Source organism: Oncorhynchus gorbuscha, linkage group LG05 (assembly GCF_021184085.1).
Source record: "Oncorhynchus gorbuscha isolate QuinsamMale2020 ecotype Even-year linkage group LG05, OgorEven_v1.0, whole genome shotgun sequence".
NCBI lineage: Eukaryota > Metazoa > Chordata > Actinopteri > Salmoniformes > Salmonidae > Oncorhynchus > Oncorhynchus gorbuscha.
The window spans coordinates 27,630,972-27,654,651 of record NC_060177.1 but is presented as its reverse complement, the minus strand read 5'-3'; the positions used below and the strand labels follow the sequence as shown (position 1 = coordinate 27,654,651).

The 23,680-nt window shown below is 47.6% G+C and overlaps 1 protein-coding gene across 18 annotated transcripts in view; it reads left to right on the top strand.

The window, feature by feature from the left end:
• The window catches only part of LOC124035774 (CUGBP Elav-like family member 4), a 214,360-nt gene that overhangs the window by 15,660 nt on the left and 175,020 nt on the right, over positions 1 to 23,680 (top strand). For all 18 annotated transcript variants that reach the window (XM_046349467.1, XM_046349465.1, XM_046349455.1 and 15 more), the window contains exon 2: positions 6,117 to 6,199. In XM_046349467.1, coding sequence (XP_046205423.1) covers positions 6,117 to 6,199 — 83 coding nt within the window. The remainder of the gene's footprint in view (positions 1 to 6,116; positions 6,200 to 23,680) is intronic.

Sequence of the window (23,680 nt, the reverse complement as noted above, 5' to 3'; positions counted from 1 at the left end):
CTGTCAACTGAGTTTATTTTCAGCAAACTTAATTAACATGTGTAAATATTGGTATGAACATAACAAGATTCAACAACTGAGACATAAACTGAACAAGTTCCACAGACATGTGACCAACAGAAATGGAATAATATGTCCCTGAACAAAGGGGAGGTCAAAATCAAAAGTAACAGTCAGTGTCTGGTGTGGTCACCAGCTGCATTAAGTACTGCAGTGCATCTCCTCCTCATGGACTGCACCAGATTTGCCAGTTCTTGCTGTGAGATGTTTACCCCACTCTTCCACCAAGGCACTGCAAGTCCCGGACATTTCTGGAGGGAATGGGCCTAGCCCTCACCCTCTGATCCAACAGGTCCCAGACGTGCTGAATGGGATTGAGATCCGGGCTCTTCGCTGGACATGGCAGAACACACAGAACAAGCTGTATGGCTGGTGGCATTGTCATGCTGGAGGGTGATGTCAGGATGAGCCTGAAGGAAGGGTACCACATGAGGGAGGAGGATGTCTTCCCTGTAACGCACAGCGTTGAGATTGCCTGCAATGACAACAAGCTCTGTCCGATGATGCTGTCACACACCGCCCCAGACCATGACGGACACTCCACCTCCAAATTGATCCATCTCCAGAGTATAGGCCTCGGTGTAACGCTCATTCCTTCGACCATAAAGTGAATCCGACCATCACCCCTGGTGAGACAAAACTGCGACTTGTCAGTGAAGAGCACCTTTTGCCAGTCCTGTCTGGTCCAGCGACGCTGGGATTGTGGCCATAGGCGACATTGTTGCCGGTGATGTCTGGTGAGGACCTGCCTTACAATAGGCCTACAAGCCCTCAGTCCAGCCTATTGCGGGAAGTCTGAGCACTGATGGAGGGATTGTGCGTTCCTGGTGTAACTCGGGCCATTGTTGTTGCCATCCTGTACCTGTCCCGCAGGTGTGAAGTTCAGATGTACCGATCCTATGCAGGTGTTGTTACACATGGTCTGCCACTCCAAGGACGATCAGGTATCCGTCCTGTCTCCCTGTAGCGCTGTCTTAGGCATCACACAGTACCAACATTGCAATTTATTTCCCTGGCCACATCTGCAGTCCTCATGCCTCCTTGCAGCATGCCTAAGGCACATTCACACAGATGAGCAGGGACCCTGAGAATCTTTCTTTTGGTGTTTTTCAGTCAGTAGAAAGGCCGCTTTAGTGTCCTACGTTTTCATAACTGTGACCTTAATTGCCTACCGTCTGTAAGCTGTTAGTGTCTTAACGACCGTTCCACAGGTGCATGTTCATTAATTGTTTATGGTTCATTGAACAAGCATGGGAAACTGTGTTTAAACCCTTTACAATGAAGATCAGTGAAGTTATTTGGATTTTTACAAATAATCTTTGAAAGACAGGGTCCTGAAAAAGGGACGTTTATTTTTTGCTGAGTTTACATTCTGTGAAAAGGTACGGCACTTCGCATTGGTGTAGTTGCTGTAGACTATTCCGCTGTGAATCAGTTTTCCCGCCCTGCCAGAGTGAGAGGGTTCATTCTAGCGCCTTCAGAACGCGGTCTCGGTCAGGGAATCAGAGCACCTGTAGAATCAAGGTTTGGGATCTGGCTGAGTTGTCAATGTGCCGGTTTATGCGATGAGCTCTCATCACTTCGATTTCGGTTCCAGCTAGATCTGGAAACCACTCTGGAAGTGATCTATTGATGAAAGATGAAATAAAGCATTCTAGGCCTCAGTATTTTCCTCTATATTGGCTATTCTCACGTTGTCTCTACGTTGCAAGTCCTGGTAGCGAGTCAAACCGGTCCATTCTGATTTGGCCCTGAGTTGACATCTCCTCACATTTGTCAACTCTATCGCCAAGCTTAAGCTTTGTGCACTCAGCTCGAAATCTTTTAAGATCAGTAACCCGCTTGGAAACGTCATCCTGAATAAAATCTAGCGCTTTGTTGTCAGGAGATGAAGCCCTTCATTTAGCTCGTAAAGCGTGGTGTTCCATAGTGAGTAAGTTACTAAATACTGTTAAACAGATTAGCTGTTAATACATCCATGGAAATGGTTCAGAAGTGCTCTTGGGTAAAACGTCAAAAATGATAATGCAAGGGAAGGAGCTCCTATTCCAATACACTTTTCTAGGCTTAAATGTTAATTTCACTTTAATGCAATTCATTGAACTTTTGTTCCTTTCAGAAATGATTGTGCAGCAGCAAATTTGAAAAAGATTACCAAAGTATTATTTTCACTCCACTTAACCTTCTCATCAGTGGAATCAGCCTACCACTGCTTTCAGCCATCGCTAACAAGCAAGCCTCAGAATCATTCTATAACCATGGCAACATCCTCCACTTCCTGCATCCCCATCTGGCTCATCTGCTGTCTCCCACTCTCAGCCTCACTCAGTAATTGTGATCCTTTTTCATGTTCACCACCAAGTTGAACGTGTCTGATCCAGATTGTGCTCCCTTATCATAGTCCCCCGGGTCCAAGATCTTCCTTGAGCCAGCAATATATTGGATATCGAGTCTTTCATGAAGTCTTCCAATTCCCCTTGGCCAAGAGAGACTGATTGGGACCTACCATAAGTAGCCATGTAGCCCGCCTGGCCTGAATATTAACAGTGAGACACTATGTTAGGCTGAGTCTCCCCCTACTTAGGCCTTGGCTCCTGTCTTGCATGACTAGGTTCACTCCCTAGATGAAACAAATCAATTTAAAGTGTTACATAAACTCTGATAAAATGCCACAGTCTCACCAGTTTGTGCATTGATCTGTTGTACATTTCCAAACCCTTAAATCATGTGATGATAAAAAACCATCTCCTGGAACCATGAACTATGACATCCATCCCCAAACTGAGGATGACCTGACTGAATGGCCGGGTGGATATTAAGAAGGGGTTAGTTGGAGGGCCAGGCTAGACCAGTCCCAGTGGTTCTATCTCATTAGCCTGCTGTGGGTTATGCCTGCTAGGAGGTCCAGTCCTATCTCCTCAGCTCAGTTCTGTAATGTCACACAGGATGAGGAGCTAATTCCTTCCAGGCTCTCAAAGCGTTATTGTTTTGCGGGTTTGCTGTGTGGCATGCTGTTTCATCAGTGTCGTTTAGCTGATTTCTCCTCTTGAGTAACTTTCTGGTTGTGGAGGTGGATGAAGGTTGTAGTGAAAGGGAGCTCTCTTGGCGAGAAGCCAGAGAGCAGGGCTCTGTTTCAGGGGTGATGGGTGCTGTGTCTGTGTCCTGTGTGTGTGTGTGTGTCCTGTGTGTTTGTGTGTGTGTTTGTTTGTGCGAGCGTGCGTGCGTGCGTGAGTGTGTATGTGTGTGTGTGTGCCCCTCTTCTCCCATGGGGAGTCTTGGCAGCAGGTGTGACATGCCGTAATGGGAAATTATGCTGCCCGGTGCAAAAAGTCTTCGGAAAGGGGTCACCCACTGTCAACTCAACCAAGTGTGTAACAGAACAACCACTCAGCCTTTAATGAAAGCCGTCACATTTTTGTGAGTGCAGAAGTTATTAATGGACATTCATATATTGTTGTTGGGGTTTCCATCTTTGAGAGGAGTCTCCTGAGATGTGAGGGGTCAGTGTTTGGGGCTCATCACCATAGGGTTTTAATTATTGTGACACTAGGAAATGCATGCCAGGCACATTTAGTACTCTTTCTTCAACAATAATGAACGTAATCATTCATCAAGTGGTAATATGCAGATCTAGGAACAATGCTATGGATGTTCCCTTAGCTCTTCAAAGACTGGGGTTGAATTTTACATCATCCTTTATTTGCAATTTGCAGTATATCAGTAGCAGACTACAGTGCAGTGATCCAGTCATTTGTCGTGTAATAATCAACCATGTGTGTCTCTCCTTTCTCATCTGTGTTGTCCTCTCTGCAGGATGTGTATCTCTCCTTTCTCATCTGTGTTGTCCTCTCTGCAGGATGTGTATCTCTCCTTTCTCATCTGTGTTGTCCTCTCTGCAGGATGTGTATCTCTCCTTTCTCATCTGTGTTGTCCTCTCTGCAGGATGTGTATCTCTCCTTTCTCATCTGTGTTGTCCTCTCTGCAGGATGTGTGTCTCTCCTTTCTCATCTGTGTTGTCCTCTCTGCAGGATGTGTATCTCTCCTTTCTCATCTGTGTTGTCCTCTCTGCAGGATGTGTATCTCTCCTTTCTCATCTGTGTTGTCCTCTCTGCAGGATGTGTATCTCTCCTTTCTCATCTGTGTTGTCCTCTCTGCAGGATGTGTATCTCTCCTTACTGATCTGTGTTGTCCTCTCTGCAGGATGTGTATCTCTGCAGGATGTGTGTCTCTCCTTACTCATCTGTGTTGTCCTCTCTGCAGGATGTGTATCTCTCCTTTCTCATCTGTGTTGTCCTCTCTGCAGGATGTGTATCTCTCCTTTCTCATCTGTGTTGTCCTCTCTGCAGGATGTGTATCTCTCCTTACTCATCTGTGTTGCCCTCTCTGCAGGATGTGTATCTCTGCAGGATGTGTATCTCTCCTTTCTCATCTGTGTTGTCCTCTCTGCAGGATGTGTATCTCTCCTTTCTCATCTGTGTTGTCCTCTCTGCAGGATGTGTATCTCTCCTTTCTCATCTGTGTTGTCCTCTCTGCAGGATGTGTATCTCTCCTTTCTCATCTGTGTTGTCCTCTCTGCAGGATGTGTATCTCTCCTTACTCATCTGTGTTGTCCTCTCTGCAGGATGTGTATCTCTCCTTTCTCATCTGTGTTGTCCTCTCTGCAGGATGTGTATCTCTCCTTTCTCATCTGTGTTGTCCTCTCTGCAGGATGTGTATCTCTCCTTTCTCATCTGTGTTGTCCTCTCTGCAGGATGTGTATCTCTCCTTTCTCATCTGTGTTGTCCTCTCTGCAGGATGTGTATCTCTCCTTTCTCATCTGTGTTGTCCTCTCTGCAGGATGTGTATCTCTCCTTTCTCATCTGTGTTGTCCTCTCTGCAGGATGTGTATCTCTCCTTACTCATCTGTGTTGCCCTCTCTGCAGGAGGATCTGTGTTGTATCTCTGCAGGATGTGTATCTCTCCTTTCTCATCTGTGTTGTCCTCTCTGCAGGATGTGTATCTCTCCTTTCTCATCTGTGTTGTCCTCTCTGCAGGATGTGTATCTCTCCTTTCTCATCTGTGTTGTCCTCTCTGCAGGATGTGTATCTCTCCTTTCTCATCTGTGTTGTCCTCTCTGCAGGATGTGTATCTCTCCTTTCTCATCTGTGTTGTCCTCTCTGCAGGATGTGTATCTCTCCTTTCTCATCTGTGTTGTCCTCTCTGCAGGATGTGTGTCTCTCCTTTCTCATCTGTGTTGTCCTCTCTGCAGGATGTGTATCTCTCCTTTCTCATCTGTGTTGTCCTCTCTGCAGGATGTGTATCTCTCCTTTCTCATCTGTGTTGTCCTCTCTGCAGGATGTGTATCTCTCCTTACTCATCTGTGTTGTCCTCTCTGCAGGATGTGTATCTCTCCTTTCTCATCTGTGTTGTCCTCTCTGCAGGATGTGTATCTCTCCTTTCTCATCTGTGTTGTCCTCTCTGCAGGATGTGTATCTCTCCTTTCTCATCTGTGTTGTCCTCTCTGCAGGATGTGTATCTCTCCTTTCTCATCTGTGTTGTCCTCTCTGCAGGATGTGTATCTCTCCTTACTCAGCTGTGTTGTCCTCTCTGCAGGATGTGTATCTCTCCTTACTGATCTGTGTTGTCCTCTCTGCAGGATGTGTATCTCTGCAGGATGTGTGTCTCTCCTTACTCATCTGTGTTGTCCTCTCTGCAGGATGTGTATCTCTCCTTTCTCATCTGTGTTGTCCTCTCTGCAGGATGTGTATCTCTCCTTTCTCATCTGTGTTGTCCTCTCTGCAGGATGTGTATCTCTCCTTACTCATCTGTGTTGTCCTCTCTGCAGGATGTGTATCTCTCCTTTCTCATCTGTGTTGTCCTCTCTGCAGGATGTGTATCTCTCCTTACTCATCTGTGTTGTCCTCTCTGCAGGATGTGTATCTCTCCTTACTGATCTGTGTTGTCCTCTCTGCAGGATGTGTATCTCTGCAGGATGTGTGTCTCTCCTTACTCACCTGTGTTGTCCTCTCTGCAGGATGTGTATCTCTCCTTTCTCATCTGTGTTGTCCTCTCTGCAGGATGTGCCTTTCTAACGTACTGCGCCAGAGAGTCAGCACTGAAGGCCCAGAGCGCCCTCCATGAACAGAAGACTCTGCCAGGGGTAAGTGCCCCTGATCTGCCCTCTGTCAGAGGCTAGGGCCCCCGGGTCCAGGGCCTGGCATGGGACATGTCTGCATTAATGTTACTACTCTTAACACAACCACATCACATAGACACTCACTCACACATACTGAACTGAAATGAAGTCAGCCACACTAACGCCTTGCACAACGTGTTATGCTCACAATATTTATATATATATTTTTACAAGACAGGCTTGATGGTCCATCCTGTCCTTTTTCTGTCCTCTCATCCTCTCTCAAAATGTTTACACACACACATGCACACACGCACACACGCACACCCACACACACACCCACACACACACACACACACACACACACACACACACACACACACACACACACACACACACACACACACACACACACACACACACACACACACACACACACACACACACACACACACACACACACACACACACACACACACATTCCTAATTGCCTCAGGAAATCCACTCTCCTTATCACATATAATCAAACAATAAATACCCACAATAATTTTTACCACAAATATGGCCATCTGGAGTTTTAATTTTCGAGACTGTTTTAAATTCTGTTTCGGTTGGTTGATATGTTTTGATTGAAAAGTCCTCCTACTGTTCCATGACAAACCCACAGTGTTATCCCATAAGCCCATCCAGGACCTACAGTATGCTGGATATGTTCCTGATCCTATGTCTATATACAGTACAGTATGTACATGGGGATGTATCGGTCTAGACATAACATCCTGGGACTCAGAGGTCTGATTGAATCCAGCCTGTGGCCCCTGCAGAGGAGAGGGCCCCCTGCTATGTCTCCAGATCCCCTCCCTCTTCTCCCTGGTTAGAGCCTGGTTAGAGTCTCTGGGCATCCATCCTGGTCCCCAGGGAGGGGGGCAGGGGAGAGGGGGATGGGGCTGGGGGCTTCTCTGTTGTAGATTAGTCAGCTGTTTGCAGTGCTCTGTCTGGATCTCCTGGGTAATACATTGAGCGTTCGTTCCACACACCACTAACACTGCTGTAATAGAGTCCCTCTGAGACCACCTCTTGTCTTTTAATTCTCACTGCTTTCTAATGAGGTGATTGTTGTGATTGGTTTATATACTGTAGTGCAGGTATTCCCCCAGGGGTACACACAATGCCGTCGGGGGTACGCCAAATACATTTTTTATTCACTTAAAAAAAAGAAAATACACATTTTCTTTGTAACTTTGTTTTTCCTTCACATTGTCAAACATTGATATTTTCCAACGGGGCTATGCATTTGGGTGAGATTTATTTCTCACCTGAGTAGCCTCGTTTAACTGCCAAAAATAAAATTCAACAATCTTGTGTTCAGCGAAATAACAACACAATGTCAAATACATGTAGGCTAGTCAAATAATTAACATCCAATCGCATTAACCGTTACTCTCTTCTGGGAATTCCACTAATGGTCCGTACGTAGCCAAACGTAGCTGCTGCTCATGTTGGTATCTGTACTGATGGCGCAAAAGCTATGATAGGGAGACATAGTGGAGTGATAACGCGTGTGCAAGCAGTTGCTCCCGACACCACTTGGGTACACTGCAGCATCCACCGAGAGGCTCTTGCTGCCAAGGGAATGACTGACAGCTTGAAAAACGTTTTGGACACTACAGTGAAAATGGTTCACTTTGTTAAAGCAAGGCCCATGAACTCTTGTGTATTTTCTGCAATATACAATGATATGGGCAGCGACCAGCGACGCTTTTACAACATACAGAAGTGCGCTGGTTATCAAGGGGCAAAATATTGACGCGTTTTTTAAAATTGAGAGATGAGCATAAAGTTTTCTTTACTGACCATAATTTTCACTTGTCTGACCGCTTGTATGATGACGAGTTTCTCATACGACTGGCCTATCTGGGTGCTGTTTTTTCTGATCTGAATCTCGGATTACAGGGACTCCGCAACTACAGTATATTCAATGTGCGGGACAAAATTGAGGCTATGATTAAGAAGTTGGAGCTCATCTCTGTCTGCATTAACAAGGACAACACACAGGTCTTTCCATCATTGTATGTATCATTGCAAATTAACTCAAGCTTACGGAAAATGTCAAATGTGAAATAGGGAAGCACTGGAGTTGGGTGCACAATTATGCAGGTATATTCTCGAAACGGATGACACAAACAACTGGATTCATTATCCTTTACATGCCCTGCCTCCAGTCCTGATATCTGAACAAGAGAGCCTCATTGAAATTGCAACAAGAGGTTCTGTGAAAATCGTATTTAATCAGAAGCCACTGCCAGATTTCTGGATAGGGCTGCGCTCAGAGTATCCTGCCTTGACAAATCACACTGTTAAGACACTGATGCCCTTTGCAACGACGTACCTATGTGAGAGTGGATTCTCGGCCCTCACTAGCATGAAAACTAAATACAGACACAGACTGTGTGTGGAAAAGGATTTCAGACTCAGACTTTCCAATACAACCCAACATGGCAGAGTTATGTGCATCATTTCAAGCACACTCTTTTCATTAACCTGTGGTGAGCTATTTACAATTTTCGATTAACAAACAAGGTTTTATATGTAAGAGGGCTGAATAAAGAGCAAAATTATTGATTATTATTATATTATTATTTGTGTCCTGGTCCTACAAGAGCTCTTTGTCACTTTCCATGAGCCGGGTTGTGACAAAAACTCACACTCATTCTTATGTTTAATAAATGTATCGTATAGTGTGTGTGTGGCAGGCTTACAGTGATGGCAGAAAACAACATTTGAGAGTGCGCTGACCATGGTGCTAGAGGGGGTACGCAGCTGGAGGTTGAAGGTTTGAAGGGGTATGGGGCTATAAAAAGTTTCGGAACCACTGCTGTAGAGGTTCCTGCTGTAATCGTATCTGGATAAGGGCCAATGTTATGTCTATGAGATTTGGGTAAACGTGAGTTGTACTATAGTGAATAGCTCCCAGCAAGAGGTCAGTCCTTCAATCTGCAGCAGAACCACGTAGAGATCCATCCTCCCATCCTTCCCTTGCCCTCCTTAATAAAAAGGCTCTGTGAGGTGGCAGGCCAACCGTCAGACGGTTGTTTTCATCAGGCCATCATGCTCTGAGGTCCTTCATGGCAACCCTATGATGCTCCTTCTCTTCCAGACTGTCCAGACTGGGCTGGCTGTTCCGGGCCTGACTGTCCAGACTGGGCTGGCTGTTCCGGGCCTGACTGTCCAGACTGGGCTGGCTGTTCCGGGCCTGACTGTCCAGACTGGGCTGGCTGTTCCGGGCCTGACTGTCCAGACTGGGCTGGCTGTTCCGGGCCTGACTGTGCAGACTGGGCTGGCTGTTCCGGGCCTGACTGTCCAGACTGGGCTGGCTGTTCCGGGCCTGACTGTCCAGACTGGGCTGGCTGTTCCGGGCCTGACTGTCCAGACTGGGCTGGCTGTTCCGGGCCTGACTGTGCAGACTGGGCTGGCTGTTCCGGGCCTGACTGTGCAGACTGGGCTGGCTGTTCCGGGCCTGACTGTCCAGACTGGGCTGGCTGTTCCGGGCCTGACTGTCCAGACTGGGCTGGCTGTTCCGGGCCTGACTGTCCATACTGGGCTGGCTGTTCCGGGCCTGACTGTCCAGACTGGGCTGGCTGTTCCGGGCCTGACTGTGCAGACTGGGCTGGCTGTTCCGGGCCTGACTGTCCAGACTGGGCTGGCTGTTCCGGGCCTGACTGTGCAGACTGGGCTGGCTGTTCCGGGCCTGACTGTGCAGTCTGGATGCGTGCGTCTCAAACGGTCAGGAAACCTAAATGTGCCTTAAAATGGATCATCAGGCAGGTTGCAGGCCCTATGGAAAATAAAACCAGTCGACCAAAAACAGGACTTGAATTGCACATCAACTCAATGAATGAAGGCTATCATGCCGGCCTGTCCTTGTCTGCGGTCTGCCAGGGACCAAAACAGGCAGGGCCAGAGCAATATGGCTCACTTTGATCGCCTCCTGGCTTGTCTTGAAGAGAATTGCCTTTTGAGGGCAGAAGGTGAGGGACGATAAGAGCTTTCCAAATTCCTCTGTAGATGTTCAAAGTGCCATGTTTCCATCGTTATTGTCAGTCTGTTTGAGAAGTGGACTCTCTGGAGCTGGGAGAGTGAGAAGGGAGATGGGAGACGGGGAGGAGGACTGGATGGTATGTGTGTGATCTGCAAAGAGTCACCAGAGGTGTCGTGCAGATTGACTGAGAATCTCAAATTCTGGGGAATCTCAAATTCCCAGTCTTAGCCAATGTCTCTTACCCATGCTGCCGTCCAAGAGGACATTCTGTTTTGTTGGGCCGTATTTGTGTTTTTGTTTACATACAGTTGAAGTCGGAAGTTTACATACACTTAGGTCGGAGTTATTAAAACTCGTTTTTGAACCACTCCACAAATTTCTTGTTAACAAACTATAGTTTTGGCAAGTCGGTTAGGACAGCTACTTTGTCCATGACACAAGTCATTTTTCCAACAATTATTTAGATAAAGAGTATTTCACTTATAATTCACTGTATCAAAATTCCAGTGGATCAGAAGTTTACATACACTAAGTTAACTGTGCCTTTAAACAGTTTGAAAAATTCCAGAAAATTATGTCATTGTTTTAGAAGCTTCTGATAGGCTGATTGACGTAATTTGAGTCAATTGGAGGTGTACCTGTGGATGTATTTCAAGGCCTACCTTCAAACTCAGAGCCTCTTTGTTTGACATCATGGGAAAATCTAAAGAAATCAACCAAGAACTCATAAAATAAATTGTAGACCTCCACAACTCTGGTTCATCCTTGGGAGCAATTTCCAAATGCCTGAAGGTACCGTGTTCATCTGTACAAACAATTGTACGCAAGTATAAACACCATGGGACCACGCAGCCGGCATACCTCTCAGGAAGGAGACGCATTCTGTCTCCTAGGGATGAATGTACTTTGGTGCGAAAAGTGCAAATCAATCCCAGAGAAACAGCAAAGGACCTTGTGAAGATGCTGGAGGAAATATGTACAAAAGTATCTATATCCACAGTAAAACGAGTCCTATATCGACATAATCTGAAAGGCCGCTTAGCAAGGGAGAAGCCACTGCTATTAAACCTCCATAAAAAAAGCCAGACCACGGTTTGCAACTAAACACGGGGACAGAGATCGTACTTTTTGGAGAAATGTCCTCTGGTCTGATGAAACAAAAATAGAACTGTTTGGCCATAATGACCATTGTTATGTTTGGAGGAAAAGGGGGAGGCTTGCAAGCCGAAGAACAACATCCCAATCATGAAGCACGGGGGTGGCACTATCATGTTGTGGCAAAATGGCTTAAGGACAACAAAGTCAAGGTATTGGAGTGGCCATCGCAAAGCCCTGACCTCAATCCTATAGAACATTTGTGGGCAGAACTGAAAAGGTGTGTGCTAGCAAGGAGGCCTACAAACCTGACTCTGTTACACCAGCTCTGTCAGGAGGAATGGGCCAAAATTCACCCAACTTATTGTGGGAAGCTTTTGGAAGGCTACCCAAAACGTTTGACCCAAGTTAAACAATTTAAAGGCAACGCTACCAATACTACTTGCGTCTATGTCAACTTCTGACCCACTGGGAATGTGATGAAAGAAATCAAATCTGAAAGAAATCAGTCTCTCTACTATTATTCTGACATTTCACATTCTTAAAATAAAGTGGTGATCCTAACTGACTTAAAACAGGGAATTTTAACGAGGATTAAATGTCAGGAATTGTGAAACTGAGTTTAAATGTATTTGGTTAAGTTGTATGTAAACTTCCGACTTCAACTGTATCTAGTGATTACCTACATGTAAGTGTCATCATGGTGTCTTTATGTCCCGTCGATATGATCTGCCATGCAGGAGTCAGTGTTACACTACAGTAATGTCATCCGAGGCTAAACAGCCTCCTCTGGAATGCTTATAGGGCGTTACGCTTACATGCCCATTCAGCATGTTCCCCAATGTAGGACATGCAGCGTGGTCTTTGGACAGGTTAGGTCATCTCTGTGAATGATTTCTCCACGGATCCGATTAATTTACCCCTTTCCCTATAAACACGCTCCAGAACATCTCTCCGCTGTTTGCCAAATGTCCTCCCATCACGCTTGTTTTGGAGCCGGTAGAATCTTGAAAAGAAGCCGCTTCTTCTTCTTTCCCTTCCAGGCCGTGTGGCGGATGCATCCTCTACTCCAATTAGCTGCTGGTGGAGGATGAAACAGGCTTGTTAATTGGCCCAAAAGCCAATTATAAAGGCTGCTGCGGAAAAGGACCCAGCATCTCTTTCTATTTTACTCTCATCCTCCTCCTTTCTATACCTTCCGTTTCTCTTTGACTCGTATCCCCTCCCTCCTTCCTCTTTCTCCCACCCTTTGTCTCTCTGTCTCTACAGCACTCAATCCTCCTTCCTCTTTCTCTCTCTGTCTCTACAGCTCTCACATCTCCTTCCTCTTTCTCTCTCTGTCTCTACAGCTCTCACTCCTCCTTCCTCTTTCTCTCTCTGTCTCTACAGCTCTCACTCCTCCTTCCTCTTTCTCTCTCTGTCTCTACAGCTCTCACTCCTCCTTCCTATTTCTCTCTCTGTCTCTACAGCTCTCACTCCTCCTTCCTCTTTCTCTCTCTGTCTCTACAGCTCTCACTCCTCCTTCCTCTTTCTCTCTCTGTCTCTACAGCTCTCACTCCTCCTTCCTCTTTCTCTCTGTCTCTACAGCTCTCACTCCTCCTTCCTCTTTCTCTCTCTGTCTCTACAACTCTCACTCCTCCTTCCTCTTTCTCTCTCTGTCTCTACAGCTCTCACTCCTCCCTCCTCTTTCTCTCTCTGTCTCTACAACTCTCACTCCTCCTTCCTCTTTCTATCTCTGTCTCTACAGCTCTCACTCCTCCTTCCTCTTTCTCTCTCTGTCTCTACAGCTCTCACTCCTCCTTCCTCTTTCTCTCTCTGTCTCTACAGCTCTCACTCCTCCTTCCTCTTTCTCTCTCTGCCTCTACTGCTCTCACTCCTCCTTCTCTTTCTCTCTCTGTCTCTACAGCTCTCACTCCTCCTTCCTCTTTCTCTCTCTGTCTCTACAGCTCTCACTCCTCCTTCCTCTTTCTCTCTCTGTCTCTACAGCGCTCACTCCTCCTTCCTCTTTCTCTCTCTGTCTCTACAGCTCTCACTCCTCCTTCCTCTTTCTCTCTCTGTCTCTACAGCTCGCACTCCTCCTTCCTCTTTCTCTCTCTGTCTCTACAGCTCTCACTCCTCCTTCCTCTTTCTCTCTCTGTCTCTACAGCGCTCACTCCTCCTTCCTCTTTCTCTCTCTCTCTACAGCTCTCACTCCTCCTTCCTCTTTCTCTCTCTGTCTCTACAGCTCTCACTCCTCCTTCCTCTTTCTCTCTCTGTCTCTACAGCTCTCACTCCTCCTTCCTCTTTCTCTCTCTGTCTCTACAGCTCTCACTCCTCCTTCCTCTTTCTCTCTCTGTCTCTACAGCGCTCACTCCTCCTTCCTCTTTCTCTCTCTCTCTACAGCTCTCACTCCTCCTTCCTCTTTCTCTCTCTGTCTCTACAGCTCTCACTCCTCCTTCCTCTTTCTCTCTCTGTCTCTACAGCTCTCACTCCTCCTTCCTCTTTCTCTCTCTGTCTCTACAGCTCTCACTCCTCCTTCCTCTTTCTCTCTGTCTCTACAGCTCTCACTCCTCCTTTCTCTTTATCTCTCTCTCTCTCTACAGCTCTCACTCCTCCCTCCTCTTTCTCTCTCTGTCTCTACAACTCTCACTCCTCCTTCCTCTTTCTCTCTTTGTCTCTACAGCTCTCACTCCTCCTTCCTCTTTCTCTCTCTGTCTCTACAGCTCTCACTCCTCCTTCCTCTTTCTCTCTCTCTCTCTACAGCTCTCACTCCTCCTTCCTCTTTCTCTCTCTGTCTCTACAGCTCTCACTCCTCCTTCTCTTTCTCTCTCTGTCTCTACAGCTCTCACTCCTCCTTTCTCTTTCTCTCTCTGTCTCTACAGCTCTCACTCCTCCTTCCTCTTTCTCTCTCTGTCTCTACAGCTCTCACATCTCCTTCCTCTTTCTCTCTCTGTCTCTACAGCTCTCACTCCTCCTTCCTCTTTCTCTCTCTGTCTCTACAGCTCTCACTCCTCCTTCCTCTTTCTCTCTCTGTCTCTACAGCTCTCACTCCTCCTTCCTCTTTCTCTCTCTGTCTCTACAGCTCTCACTCCTCCTTCCTCTTTCCCTCTCTGTCTCTACAGCTCTCACTCCTCCTTCCTCTTTCTCTCTCTGTCTCTACAGCTCTCACTCCTCCTTCCTCTTTCTCTCTTTGTCTCTACATCTCTCACTCCTCCTTCCTCTTTCTCTCTCTGTCTCTACAGCTCTCACTCCTCCTTCCTCTTTCTCTCTCTGTCTCTACAGCTCTCACTCCACCTTCCTATTTCTCTCTTTGTCTCTACAGCTCTCACTCCTCCTTCCTCTTTCTCTCTCTGTCTCTACAGCTCTCACTCCTCCTTCCTATTTCTCTCTTTGTCTCTACAGCTCTCACTCCTCCTTCCTCTTCCTCTCTCTGTCTCTACAGCTCTCACTCCTCCTTCCTCTTTCTCTCTCTGTCTCTACATCTCACACTCCTCCTTCCTCTTTCTCTCTCTGTCTCTACAGCTCTCACTCCTCCGTCCTCTTTCTCTCTCTGTCTCTACAGCGCTCACTCCTCCTTCCTCTTTCTCTCTCTGTCTCTACAGCTCTCACTCCTCCTTCCTCTTTCTCTCTCTGTCTCTACAGCTCTCACTCCTCCTTCCTCTTTCTCTCTCTGTCTCTACAGCGCTCACTCCTCCTTCCTCTTTCTCTCTCTCTCTACAGCTCTCACTCCTCCTTCCTCTTTCTCTCTCTGTCTCTACAGCTCTCACTCCTCCTTCCTCTTTCTCTCTCTGTCTCTACAGCTCTCACTCCTCCTTCCTCTTTCTCTCTCTGTCTCTACATCTCTCACTCCTCCTACCTCTTTCTCTCTCTGTCTCTACAGCTCTCACTCCTCCTTCCTCTTTCTCTCTCTGTCTCTACAGCTCTCACTCCTCCTTCCTCTTTCTCTCTCTGTCTCTACAGCTCTCACTCCTCCTTCCTCTGTCTCTCTCTGTCTCTACAGCTCTCACTCCTCCTTCCTCTGTCTCTCTCTGTCTCTACAGCTCTCACTCCTCCTTCCTCTGTCTCTCTCTGTCTCTACAGCTCTCACTCCTCCTTCCTCTTTCTCTCTCTGTCTCTACAGCTCTCACTCCTCCTTCTTTCTCTCTCTGTCTCTACAGCTCTCACTCCTCCTTCCTCTTTCTCTCTCTGTCTCTACAGCTCTCACTCCTCCTTCCTCTTTCTCTCTCTGTCTCTACAGCTCTCACTCCTCCTTCCTCTTTCTCTCTCTGTCTCTACAGCTCTCACTCCTCCTTCCTCTTTCTCTCTCTGTCTCTACAGCTCTCACTCCTCCTTCCTCTTTCTCTCTCTGTCTCTACAGCTCTCACTCCACCTTCCTCCTGTCTTTTTGTCTGGCTGATGTGTGTGTTGAGGTGCTGCCCCAGCCTCATGCTTGTCATTTCATCATGCGTGGCGGTGCCTGTGGAGAGATCCACATTTCTTGCTTTCTGACTGAGAGCTCCACAAGCACCTGACCCCTTTATTAATAACCAGGCAGCCAAGCGCAACCGCTGTCTGACTTTAGCCAGGGAGGTAAGTAGAAAGGAATAAAAGTTCCCCACCCAGGAGTTCAGAACTGTTTATCCTCAAACTTCGAAGGGCCTGAAGGTTCTGCTTCCACTAAATTGAGTAACAGAATATCATGTTTTCCCTGTAGTTTCTTCCCTTCTGATTTATTCTATATTTTTGGGTCTGGGAAAGGCAGAGAAAATTGTCTTTACTGTGTCGCATACATAGAAATGGGTCAGGGGGAGATGTAGGATGTCACTAAACACGCTCCACAGACCAGTTCATACATGTTTGTGACACTCCCAGCTTTACGATACAGATGCTGTCCGAACAGCTCTGTGTACATTTTTGTCTTTGTCTTTGTACGTATCAGTAAGAACATGCCAGTAGGAGACTCCATCACTCTCATTTCCCATCATCTTTGTTTAAGCTTCCCCTTCACACACACACACACACACACACACACACACACACACACACACACACACACACACACACACACACACACACACACACACACACACACACACACACACACACACACACACACACACACACACACACACACACACACACACACACACACACACACACACACACACACATCATTGACACCCCTCAACTATAATCCCTGCTCGCATTCCTCTTTATCTCTTTGTAAAGATGTGTTAATTGATATATTTAGTGGCGGAGCCTCATCAGGATTCAGCGTAAGGCAGTCTGTCTGTGTCGCAGCATCACCGTATCTTATCAGAGGACACACTAAGCTTCCCCGACAGGGTCCACCCCTGGACCACCACACCACAGCCTCAAGGCAGCTTAAACTAATTACTGAAGCCATACAGGGCCCGGCCCGCCATTCTTTTAAAGGACAAATTGTGTTCTGTTGCTGGTCAATTTTCCCTCTGTGCAAGATTTGTCACCCTCCAGTGCCAACGAGCCTTTCCCGTTATGAGAAAGTAAAGAAGGCCTGGATCCAGATATGAGAGAACTGAGGGAAGTCTTCTATGGCTGCCCCGGCTAGCCGCCCGCCTGGCTCCACACCATCACTTCCATCTATATCGGTTTCTCTCTTTTCCCCGGCCGCTTTAGAGGAGAAATTAAAAATGTGTTTTTTCTTAGCCCCTTGGGATGAAACCATTTTCTACACTGCTGCCCTGACTACGGCCGTCCTCCCGATTTAAAGAGTGAATAGAATCGCAATGAAGGGATGGAACTCCATGTTGTCTTCCATTATGATGCCAGTGCTCCTGAAATAGGGTTGTTCTGGTAACTTTCAATACATTCTCTGGTTTTTCCTGAAATCCTAGTTGGGGGATTTTCTAAATCAAGAGGGAATAAGCAGAATATCCATAATCCTCCAACTAGGACTTTCTGGTAAACCGGGAATTGATCTAAAATTGATCTAAAAAAGTTCACAGAATTTTGCAACCCTGTTCTGAACACTATGCCTTACAAATTAATTTGGTTCCATCTGATGGGATTTTCAACCTTCCTGAGTGCAAATGTTCTTCCTTACCAGCCTGCATGGGGAGCCTCCTTTTACAATCAACTGGAAGAAGGGCAACATCAGTCACAGTGAAGTTGCCCTTAACCAGAGCGTAAAGATGGCAGGCCATGGGCGCTGGACAGATGAAAGGCAGAAATAGTGTTTTTTAAAGGCCGCAGGGCTGCAGAGCTTTAGTGGAAAGAGAACAGAACCGAGAACTGCAACCATTTGTCCTCTCAGTACTTTACAAATCTCCAAAGATTTCAAAGCCAGGTTGTTAGTATGGAAGCATATAGTGTATGATCAATGACTGTATTAGGTACAATGAAGGTGACCTAAGCCATAATTACCTTTCAGGAAAGTGCAGTGCCATAGTTCTCACACACCCCTCCCAGCTCCTTTCTCCTCTCTCCTCACACACCCCTCCCACCTCCTCTCTCCTCACACACACCTCCTTTCTCCTCTCTCCTCACACACCCCTCCCAGCTCCTCTCTCCTCTCTCCTCACACACCCTCCCAGCTCCTTTCTCCGTTCTCCTCACAACCCCTCCCAGCTCCTTTCTCCGTTCTCCTCACAACCCCTCCCAGCTCCTCTCTCCTCACAACCCCTCCCAGCTCCTCTCTCCTCACAACCCCTCCCAGCTCCTTTCTCCGTTCTCCTCACAACCCCTCCCAGCACCTCTCTCTTCACACACCCCTCCCAGCTCCTTTCTCCTTTCTCTTCACACAACCCTCGCAGCTCTTCTCTCCTCACAGACTCCTCCCAGCTCCTCTCTCCTCTCTCCTAAACACACCCCTCCCAGCTCCTTTCTCCTCTCACACACCTCCCAGCTCCTTTCTCCTCTGTCCTAAACACACACCTCATCTCTCCTCTCTCCTCACAACCCCTCCCAGCTCCTTTCTCCTCTGTCCTAAACACACACCTCATCTCTCCCCTCTCCTCACAACCCCGCCCAGCTCCTCTCTCCTCACAACCCCTCCCAGCTCCTCTCTCCTCACACACTCCTCCCAGCTCCTCTCTCCTCTCTCCTAAACACACCCCTCCCAGCTCCTTTCTCCTCACACCCCTCCCAGCTCCTTTCTCCTCTGTCCTGAACACACACCTCATCTCTCCTCTCTCTCCTCACACACCCCTCCCAGCTCCTTTCCCCTCACACACCCCTCCCAGCTCATTTCCCCTCTCTCCTAAACACACCCCTCCTTTCTCCTCTCACATCCCTCCCAGCTCCTCTCTCCTCACACACCCCTCCCAGCTCCTTTCTCCTCACACCCCTCCCAGCTCCTTTATCCTCACACCCCCTACCAGCTCCTTTCTCCTCACACACCCCTCCCAGCTCCTTTCTCCTCACACCCCTCCCAGCTCATTTCTCCTCACACCCCTCCCAGCTCCTTTCTCCTCACACACCCCTCCCAGCTCCTTTCTCCTCACACCCCTCCCAGCTCCTTTCTCCTCACACCCCCACCCAGCTCCTTTCTCCTCACACCCCCTACCAGCTCCTTTCTCCTCACACACCCCTCCCAGCTCCTCTATCCTCACACACCCCTCCCAGCTCCTTTCTCCTCACACCCCCTACCAGCTCCTTTCTCCTCACACACCCCTCCCAGCTCCTCTCTCCTCACACACCCCTCCCAGCTCCTCTCTCCTCACACACCCCTCCCAGCTCCTTTCTCCTCACACCCCCTCCCAGCTCCTTTCTCCTCACACCCCCTACCAGCTCCTTTCTCCTCACACACCCCTCCCAGCTCCTTTCTCCTCACACACCCCTCCCAGCTCCTTTCTCCTCACACCCCTACCAGCTCCTTTCTCCTCACACCCCCTCCCAGCTCCTTTCTCCTCACACCCCTCCCAGCTCCTTTCTCCTCACACACCCCTCCCAGCTCCTTTCTCCTCACACCCCTCCCAGCTCCTTTCTCCTCACACCCCCTACCAGCTCCTTTCTCCTCACACACCCCTCCCAGCTCCTCTCTCCTCACACACCTCTCCCAGCTCCTCTCTCCTCACACACCCCTCCCAGCTCCTTTCTCCTCACACCCCCTCCCAGCTCCTTTCTCCTCACACCCCCTCCCAGCTCCTTTCTCCTCACACACCCCTCCCAGCTCCTTTCTCCTCACACCCCCTACCAGCTCCTTTCTCCTCACACATCCCTCCCAGCTCCTCTCTCCTCACACATCCCTCCCAGCTCCTCTCTCCTCACACACCCCTCCCAGCTCCTCTTCCCTTATGCACCCATCCACCACCCACCCCCACATTCTTTGTAGCTGACAGGTGGAGCCGGATCCCAACTCTACCGGTGCATGGCAGCCTGCTCTAATGTATCTGCTTCCAAGGCTCTAATGAGGCAGAACTGGTAAATGTGAGGACAGTATTGTTAACATTGCTGCTTCACTGGGATGGATAGTAATGGGAAGGGCCTGGATGCTGTGGTGTGGTGTCCAAGACAGATAGACCTAGTCACCCACTCCTCTTCTTACCCATGCTCTTCCTCTTCTGTGACTCTTTACTGAGCCTCCCTCTGCTGTGTTTTGTGTGCTGTGCTGTACTGTACTGCACTGTGCTGTACTGTGCTATGTGGCCCTGTGGTATGCTGTGCCGGCAGGCCAGGCCAGGCCAGTGCCCAACCCATTCGAATTCCCAGCACACTTTAGCAATCACCAAAGACATCAAGGCAATCTGCGCCTGTTTGTTAAAAAAAACATGGTGTTGCTGAGTTCAGCAGAAGCAGGAACCGAGCAGAACAGAGCAGAACAGAGCAGACAGACTCATCAAACAGTGCAGTTAATCACACACAGACGGGTGCAAACTCTCTGCTGATTCAAACACACACGGTCACACACACAGACAAACACACACAGACAAACACACACAAACTCCCAGAAAGCAGAAGAGATATAAGGCTTTTATTTGTGCCAGGACAGTAAATGTGCTGTGTGTTGTCCTGTGTACAGGCGTTGTACAGGGAGGGTGTCAGCGTGGCTTTAAAGTTAGTGTGAGGTGCTAAAGTGATGAGTCATCAGGGAGCTAGTGTGGAGACACACTGGAGTGGAGTGGGCTTGCATAATTAACACGGAGCATCACCAGGACAAACTCCTCCATCGTCGTGTCTAAAGGATTAACTACTCCACCCAGCGCCATGCTCCTCTCCCCTCCTCTCCTCTTATCTCCCCCTCCATTTAAGAAAGTGACCTTGCAGCTGTTTACATGCCAATTCATTAAAGACTTGAAGAGTGCTGAAAGTTAAAGTGTAATCAAAGGCCCCTCCCACTGCGTGTGTAGACTGTGTGTTAGCATGACTTTGATTTCCAATCTAAACTGGTGTGTTGTTCTAGATAATGGAAGATAAGTGTTCATGGAAGATAGGCCTGTGCTGTTGTTGATGTTTGCTCTGTCTTAGGTGTAGTTTATAGGGTAGAATATGGTATTAGTAGTGTATAGGGTATAATATGGTATTAGTAGTTTATAGGGTTGAATATGGTATTAGTAGTGTATAGGGTAGCATATGGTTTAGTAGTGTATAGGATAGAATATGGTATTTGTAGTATTAGTATTAGTAGTATTAGTATTAGTATTAGTGGATGGCAAGAAGCTTGGCCCCAGTGATGTACTGGGCCATTCACACTACTCTCTGGAGTGCCTTGATGTCGGAGGCCGAGCAATGCTGTACCAGGCAGTGATGCAACCAGTCAGGATGCTCTCGATGGTGCAGCTGTAGAACCTTTTGAGGATCTGAGGACCCATGCCAAATCTTTTCAGTCTCCTGAGGGGGAATAGGTTTTGTCGTGCCCTCTTCATGACTGTCTTGGTGTGCTTGGACCATGTTAGTTTGTTGGTGATGTGAACACCAAGGAAGTTGAAGCTCTCAACCTGCTCCACTGCAGCCCTGTCGATGAGAATGGGGGCGTGCTTGGTCCTCCTTTTCCTGTTGTCCACAATCATCTCCTTTGTCTTGATCACGTTGAGGGAGAGGTTGTTGTCCTGGCACCACACGGCCAGGTCTCTGACCTCCTCCCTATAGGCTGTCTCGTCGTTGTCGGTGATAAGGCCTACCACTGTGTCATCTGCAAATTTAATGATGGTGTCGGAGTCATGCCAGGCCATGCAGTCATGAGTGAACAGGGAGAGTACAAGAGGGGACTGAGCATGCACCCCTGAGGGGCCCCTGTGTTGAGGATCAGCGTGGCGGATATGTTGTTACCTACCCTTACCACCTGGGGGCGGTCCGTCAGGAAGTCCAGGATCCAGTTGCAGAGGGAGGTGTTTAGTCCCAGGGACCTTAGCTTATTGATGAGCGTTGAAGGTACTATGGTGTTGAACACTGAGCTGTAGTCAATGAATAGCATTCTCACATAGGGGTTCCTTTTGTCCAGGTTGGAAAGTGTAGTGTGGAGTGCAATAGAGACTCCATCATCTGTGGATCTGTTGGGGCGGTATGCAAATTGGAGTGGGTCTAGGGTTTCTGGGATAATGGTGTGTATGTTGGTATAACAGACTCGGACAGGGAGAGGTGGAAAATGTCAGTGAAGACACTTTCCAGTTGGTCAGCGCATGCTCCAAGTAATCCGTCTGGCCCTGCGGCCTTGTGAACGTTAGCCTGTTTAAAGGTCTTACTCACATCGGCTGCTGAGAGCGTAATAACATAGTCTTCCGGAACAACTGGTGCTCTCATGCATGTTTCAGTGTTATTTGCCTCGAAGCGAGCAGAAGTAGTTTAGCTCATCAGGTAGGCTCGTGTCACTGGGCAGCTCTCGGCTGTGCTTCCCTTTGCAGTCTATAATGGTTTGCAAGCCCTGCCACATCCGATGAGCTAGAGAGCCGGTGTAGTACGATTTGATCCTGTATTGATGTTTTTCCTGTTTGATGGTTTTTGGAGGGCATAGCGGGATTTATTATAAGCTTCCTGCTCCTTGAAAGCGGCAGCTCTAGCCTTTAGCTTAGTGCGGATGCTGCCTGTAATCCATGGCTTCTGGTTGGGGTATGTACGTGCGGTCACTTTGGGGACGACATCACCAATGCACTTATTAATGAAGCCAATGACTGATGTGGTGTACTCCTCAATGCCATCGGAGGAATCCCAGAACATATTCCAGTCTGTGCTAGCAAAACAGTCCTGTAGCTTAGCATCTGCTTCATCTGACCATCTAGTCACTGGTGCTTCCTGCTTTCATTTTTTTTATTGTATGCAGGAATCAGGAGGATAGAATTATGGTCAGATTTGCCAAGTGGAGGGCTATGGAGAGCGTGGAGGGCAAGGGTGGTCCAGAGTATTTTTTCTCAGGTTGCACATTTACATGCTGATAGAAATTTGGTATAACGGATTTAAGTTTCCCTGCATTAAAGTCCCCGGCTACTAGGAGCGTCTCCTCTGGGTGAGCGTTTTCTTGTTTGTTATGACAGAATACAGCTTATTCAATGCTGTCTTATTGCCAGCCTCTGACTGTGGTGGTATTTAAATAGCTATGAAAAATACAGATGAAAACTCTCTAGGTAGGTAATGTGGTCTACAGCTTATCATGAGATACTCTACATCAGGCGAGCAATAGCTTGAGACTTCCTTAGATATCGTGCACCAGCTGTTATTTACAAAAATACATAGTCCCCCGCCCCTTACTTCACCAAATGCAGCTGTTCTATCCTGCTGGTATAGCATGTAACCAGCCAGCTGTATGTTGATAGTGTTGTCGTTCAGCCACGACTCCGTGAAGCATAAGATGTTACAGTTTTTAATGTCCCGTTGGTAGTATAATCTTCCACGTAGCTCGTCGATTTTATTCTTCAAAGATTGCACGTTTGCTAGCAGAATGGAGGGAAGTGGGGTTTATTCGATCACCTATGAATTTTCAGAAGGCAGCTCGCCCTTTGCCCCCTATTTGTCAGCATCCTCTACACGCAAATCGCAGGGATCTGCGCCTGTTCCCGAGAAAGCAGTACATCCTTCATGTCGGGCTTGTCAGTCGTGAAAGGAAAAAGAGGATTCTGCCAGTCCGTGGTGAATAATCGCAGTCCTGATGTCTAGAAGTTATTTTCAGTCATAAGAGATGGTAGCGGCAACATTATGTACAAAATAAGTAAAAAAATACGTTACAAACAACACAAATAAACAAACAAAAAAAACACAATAGGTTGGGGATGCGTAAAACGTCTGCCTTCCTCTCCGGGCGCAATCTTACATAGGGTAGAATATGGTATTTGTAGTGTATAAGGTAGGATTTGATATTAGTAGTTTATATGGTAGGATTTGGTATTAGTAGTTTATAGGGTAGGATTTGGTATTAGTAGTTTATAGGGTAGGATATGGTATTAGTAGTTTACAGGGTAGAATATGGTATTAGTAGTTCATAGGGTAGCATATGGTATTAGTAG